General features: G+C 52.7%; 1 protein-coding gene across 1 annotated transcript in view; it reads right to left on the bottom strand.

The window, feature by feature from the left end:
- The window catches only part of TBC1D2 (TBC1 domain family member 2), a 44,795-nt gene extending 42,793 nt beyond the window's left edge, over positions 1–2,002 (bottom strand). Inside the window, exon 1 of the mRNA XM_056117170.1 lies at positions 1,489–2,002. Coding sequence (XP_055973145.1) covers positions 1,489–1,878 — 390 coding nt within the window. The 5' untranslated portion in view covers positions 1,879–2,002. The remainder of the gene's footprint in view (positions 1–1,488) is intronic.
- Positions 2,003–6,205: the final 4,203 nt, after the last annotated feature.

Below are 6,205 nucleotides of genomic sequence, written 5' to 3' on the forward strand. Positions count from 1 at the left end.
CCCCAAACACCTGCCTTCCTGGGGCTGCCACGGTGGAGCCTGCCCCCAGCCTGCAGAGCGGAACTGAAGCTGTGGGCCGCAAACAGGGGGCTTGGCAGAGGAGATGGATGGAGGTGGAGATGGGGTGGCATGGGCTAGCTGACTCCTGGCATTGTTCCCCTGCTGAGGGAAGCTCTCCAAGCTCAGAGACCACATCTGTCTTTCCAACTGCCTTTATTTTAGTATATGAGTATGAGAGTATAGACAGGGCCATACCTGTCTACACTCAGGGCTTACTCCTGGCTCTGCACTCAATAATTACTCCTGGCGGTGCTCAGGAAACAAAGGGATGATGGGGATTGAGCTGGCCACTTGCAAAGCAAACACCCTACCCACTGTACCGTTACTCTGGCACACCTTTTTAACTGACTTTTTTTTTTCAGGTGTTTAAGATATTCTATTGTATGTGACTGAGAACATATGAGGGATTGAAGCAGCCATTGGGATTCAATTCTCATTACATGTGAGTGCCAAGCAGTAGACTGAATTACTGAAATATAAATCTGCTATGAGCATTAGGTTGATTTCAATAACTGGCCCATACACTATTTAACTGACTTCTGAGACACCTCCTGCCATCCTCTTGATAGGGGCATTCTGACCCGGGTTCTAACCAATGTCTGTGTTCATTCAACACACAGACATCGAGCACCTGCCAGAAGCAACGCTCAGTTCTGGGTCAGTGTGATGATCTGTAGGTGCAGAGATGCGACTGGTGCTTACACACCCTGCTTTAGCTCTCACAAACTACCGGCGTCCTTGCACATTAAGTTACTTGCCAGGACACACAGCTAATGAGTAGCTGAGAATCTAATCCAAGCCCGTCTTGTTTCAAAGCACGGTGAGGGTTTTCTCTGCTAACACATGATGGAAACAAAATCCACCCCTTTTTTTCTGCTAATGGGGATGCAGGTTTAGACATGCTTCCGTGAACAATCTAGGCTGATGGTGAAACCTTCACCTAAAGTGTCTAATCTCCCCCCATCTCTGACAGCCTTTTCCTGGGCATTCGTTCCAACTTTCCAACTGGCCGACTCACCTAGGAAAGGTTAGAACAATCTGGGGCTTGAGAGAGGATTGCAGAGCCCTTATCTGGACTGTAAAAGAAACACACACACACACACACACACACACACACACACACACACACAGAGGTAAGGTAACCAACTGCACTGTGATGGTGGGCACAACCCAAAAGCAAAAGTTTGGAGAGACAGAGAGGCTGGTACCGGATCCTAAATGTGGCCTCCTCCATCACCTTCATCGGTCTATGACTCAGTTCCCCTGATTTCCACCCCCCACCCCCCCATGAGGGTTCCTCTTCCCTGCCACTTTGCAGGCAGGCGGACGGACGTGGCCATGCGTGTGGAATGCAAAAGTCCGCGGTCACTGTGCGCGCTGCCCGTTCGGCGGGGACCGGGAGAGGAGGGGATCTCTCGCCCCTCTCACCTTGAGCGTGATGACCCGGCTGGGGGTCTTGATTTCGAACGTGCCCTCCTCGGCGTCCGCTCTGCAGTTGAAGACGGCGCCCGCGAGGTCGATGCTGTCCAGCGGGTTGGCGTCCTGCGCCGTGCGCGAGTAGGACAGGTGACCCTTCCTCTCGTCGTAGGAGAACCAGCGGGTCTTCCAGCCGCGGATGGGCCCCTTGCCGCCCAACTTGCTCAGGTAGCCGCAGAGTCTCTTGGGGGCGGCGGCGGCGTCCGGGGGCCGGGCGCAGTCGCCCACGTCCCGGGGCGGCGACCCGTGCGGGGGGCTGCCCCGCGCCGAGCCGGCGGGGTCCTCGGGCGTGGGAGCCGCGGCTGCGGACTCCTGGGCGCCCCTCTCCGCGCTCCCGTCCATCGCCGCGGTCCGCGGTCTCAGCCGGGCCCAGCCCCCGGCGGCGAGGCCCAGGTCCCTCGGGAAATGGACCGGGGCGCGGCCGGCGGCACGGCCCCCAAACCCAGATTAGGGCGTTTCTGACCACGCCCCCATCGGTGCCCAGGCCACGCCCGGACACACCCCACACCGAGTCCCGCCCACTTCCGGAGACACGCCCCTTCGGCCATCTTTGTTGAGGGCAGCGGCGGAGGTTGAGCGCCGACCTTGCCGGGAGAAGGTTGGTGTTCCCCCTCTCCCCGGCCTTAGGTTCACCTGCGGGTAGAAGACGCCCTGCCCTGAGATTTCATTCCTTTGGGAACTCGCGCAATTTACGCAGAAAGATGGTCTCTCCTCGTGTGCCTGACGGGCCGTCCGGCTTCTCCCCGCAGGTGCCTCTGACATCACTGTCGGACGGCGCATCGCGCGCCCATTGGCTGAGAGGGACGCCCGGTTCGGTGGCGTCACTTCCGGCGCCGCCTCGGCGCGCGCGGCTCCTGGTCTCTGCCTTGGGTTCTGCTGCAGGACCTCAGCGCCCCGGGCACCCTCTGTTGGCCACGACTTGCCCCTCGACTTGTGTGTTAAATACACCTTCCAAGTCACCTTCCCCGGGGCACCGGTCGCATTGCACAAGGTTCCCGGGCCTGGTTGCTGCCCTCCGGGAACTCGGTGCCATCCCGGGCTTCAGCGTCCAGCCTCGTTCGTTTCTGGCCGTGGAGTTCCTTCCCTGCCCTCCGGTGTAAGGCGGAGCCTGGCCACCTCCGGAGGGCTTCATTGTTTTGTTCTCTGTCTCTTCCCTCCCTCCACCCGTTCTCCTCGCGCCGTCCTCAAGCTCCTCCTCCTGGCACGCTTCTTTTTAAGGGGCGGTGGCTCAAGGTGTGAGAACTCCGGGGGTCCTCTGTGCATCCAGATTCTGAGTCGCCATCCGGTCCACACTGAAGCATCAGGCTCGTCATCTCTAACCCCGAAGCTGACGATTCACCCCAAACCTAAGGATGCTTACGCTTGCCTGCTGGGACCTCTGGAACTTCGCATGTGGTTTGATCCCCCACACTGTAGGGTTCCCAGAGCGCTGTGGGAGTTGATGTAGGCAGGTAGATAGGGAAAGGCCCTTGGTGATGAAACTTGAATTAACAAAGTTTCATGGAAGAAGATCCACCTTGTGGATACAGAAAACAAAGACCTGATAAGACCATCCCTAGACCCTGAAGATATGGGCCTCCTCCCCATGAAATTCCTCTTTTTCGAAAATCTTCGAACCTCCCTTTCAATCCGGTTAACTCCAGCGACCCAGCCCCAAGGAGATTCCAGAACATTCCGATTCAAAAGGATCTATAAGAGCCAGCTCAAGAGCCCATTTGGGGCTCTCTGCACCATTGGAGAAGCCCGCGTTCTCTCTGGATGCGGTACTCTCTCTCTCTTACTCTCCATTCCCCCGCTTATCTGCTTATCCTTTTCTCTCCCTCTCCAAAAGCCTACAAATAAAATCTGTTACTTCATTGCTCATCTACTCCTGTAATTCTTTTCTGCGCGAGACAAGAACCTTAGAAACCCTGGGTAAGGCTTGGGACTGGTCTCTCCTTTCTTGCAAAGAGCAAATTCTCGCCCCAACTTGAGTTCGTGGCTCCCCGAGCAATCGGGTGGTGGGGATTAACTCCCATGCCGAGAAGATCAAGCAGACTTCAGGTGTGGCTTGATGGCCACCTTATGGGGCTGGCGGAGCTTAGGCCTGTGCCAAGCAGGTGCTCACTGCAGACTTAACCAGTCCTAGCCTACCCAGGGACTCTTGGGTGGCAGAGGCGGAGTGAGAGAGAGTGGCCGTCTTTCCTCCTGACTTGCGTGAGCCACCCGTGGGGTCCACCGACATCAAAACATGGCAACCACGAAGGGACTGATGCAGTGAAGAAATCCATGAGGAAGGAGGTAGTCTTTGGAAAATCTGCTGCGGAGGTATACACCCTTGGAAATCTCTGGGGGATGGGGGAGGAATGTGATAACCTCTGTGTGAATGTGTGTGTGCATGAGCACCCTGATAGGTCCTCCTATCGGGCATGATTTTGTAGCTCCACGACCTGGCACTCTTAAAGTCCTTCTAAAGTCATGGAGCTCGAGTGGGCTGCCTATGATTCCACTGAGAACATATGGGCAAGGGTGGCACTGGCATAGCTGCCAGTCGCAAGTCACAATGCTGAACCACTAAGGCTAAGTTCTCCACTGGCCAGGCAAGCATCTGAATGTTCTCTGCAAAGAAGCACCCCTCCTTTGTCTGTTTTGCGTCACCGTCCACTATGGGAGGGACAGGAGGAAAGCCCACTAGTGAGAAGATTCTGGGAAACTAAAGCAGATCAATTTCCAGGCAAAAAATCCTTTTCCCTACCCAGTCTCAGTCTAACCAGAAAATCAGCTAGAGGTCATTTGAAATGCTAATGAAGCCAGTCCAGAGGTAAGGCAGAAAGAAAAAAAAAGGGTAAAAGGCAGGTAAGCGGCCTGAGAAAAGCAGCAAGCCAGCAAAAAAAGCAGGGAAGATGTAGCAAGCTGAGAGAAGGCAGAACTTTTTTCAAGGAGCAGAGTTTTAAGACCACAGCACTAGATTAGGCTTGGGCACACAGCTGTGGGTCTGCCCGATGCCAGGTCCGCCCACGGGACGCCTGCAGTGGAAGCACAGGCCATTGGTGGAGACGGTCCAAATCCAATGAGCCTCTGAGTAGAGGCCAATTTACAGGGGGTTAGAGTCCCCTCGGGAGAGGCCAGAGTAAAGGCCAATATGGGGATGGGGGTTAGAGTCCCCTTGGGTGAGGACAAAGTAAAGGGGTTCGAGTCCCCTTGGGAGAGGCCAAAGTGATAGATCTGGAGAAAAGTTTTGCCAAGAAACCATCTTTTTTTCATAGATTATTTCTTGCAATTAGGAAATATGGGAAATTCTACATCAGTACCTAAATATTCTCCTTTGGGTTGCTCGTTAAAACATTGGAGGAGCATCCAACTAGGTAGTTTAGTTAAGGAGTATCTTGTTGACCTCTGTAACACCACTTGGCCTGAGTATAAGTGTAAGGTCCCTAGGGACCCTGAGAAAAATTCCAGAGCTAAACTCTGCTAATTAGTAACTCTTCCTTACCTGTCCCCTCCCTGGTAAAGCCTTGAGATGTAAATTCTGTCTCCGTTTGTTGACTCTTCCTAATTGGGATGTAAATTCTGTCTCCATTTGTTGACCCTTCCTTATTGGAGTGAAAATTCTGAAACCATTTGTTGGCCCTTCCTTATCTGTTACCTCTGTTAGGAACTTTTCCCTTATCTGCCTCCACCAGAATGCAGGAGCCATGAGCTGAGAATCAAAGGGAGCCAGGTAAACGTAGAAGATAACCAAAATGTCTGAGTTACCAGATACCCACTAGCCACAATGCCTACGTACGTAAATGCTGACCTTTGAATCTACAGGCTAAGGAGTGATGTACTTTTAAATGGATTGGTTAAGAAAGTATATGTTGTTACGAATCTGTTGACTATGAAATGTGCAGGCTTTGCTGTAATGGCCAGTGAAGGCCTATATAAGATCCCCTTTGAAGAAGTTCGGGGTCTTGCCTGATGATTTGACCCTGGCTAGCCAGCTCAATAAACTACCTGCTTGCTGATTGCATTCCTGTGCGGTCCTTGCTTGCGGTCGGAGATCCAGTGTCGTGCCCTAACATAAACGAGAATATTGCATAAGCTAGAATATTGGGAAGGATATACAGTGAATGGCAGTGAATGGCAGTTCGCATTACCAGATCATTTTGCAGTCAGATCTTTGCAGGTAACTTAGGAAATAGGATTATCAAAGCAGAGGAGGCAGGAAAATGCAAGATCATATGATTAACTGTTTGATATCAGAAACAAGTGTGTCACTAAGGCAGCCTATCCCCATGTCTGATAAGAAGATACTAGCTCCCTGCCTCAGAACTAGCCTTGACCAAAATATGGTAACATCTGACCACCTTAGGTTTCAATAACTTTGTCATAGTTTATTTTGGTGGCTTATATCAACAAAAGCACTTTCTTGACCCATTTTTAACAAACAGGAGACTGGCTGGTCAGGCTGGGAAACGGGGAGCAGTGTTCCCAATCCGCCGGCAGGGCTTCTTTGCCCTGGGGACTGCTCCTTCCTTTCTCAGTCCATCAGTTTTCTCCCTGCCATTTTTGAAGGGTCAAATCGATCGATCAACTGCAGATGTGTGCACATGTACATGTGGTTTTTAGTCAGTTTATTGTCTGTCTGTCTGTCTGTGTGGAACACTCGAGTGCTGGAACCAGGTTGAAATCAGAAGTAGGAATTCTA

Source organism: Sorex fumeus, unplaced genomic scaffold, assembly GCF_029834395.1.
Source record: "Sorex fumeus unplaced genomic scaffold, SorFum_2.1 ptg000034l, whole genome shotgun sequence".
In the NCBI taxonomy this organism is placed as follows: domain Eukaryota; kingdom Metazoa; phylum Chordata; class Mammalia; order Eulipotyphla; family Soricidae; genus Sorex; species Sorex fumeus.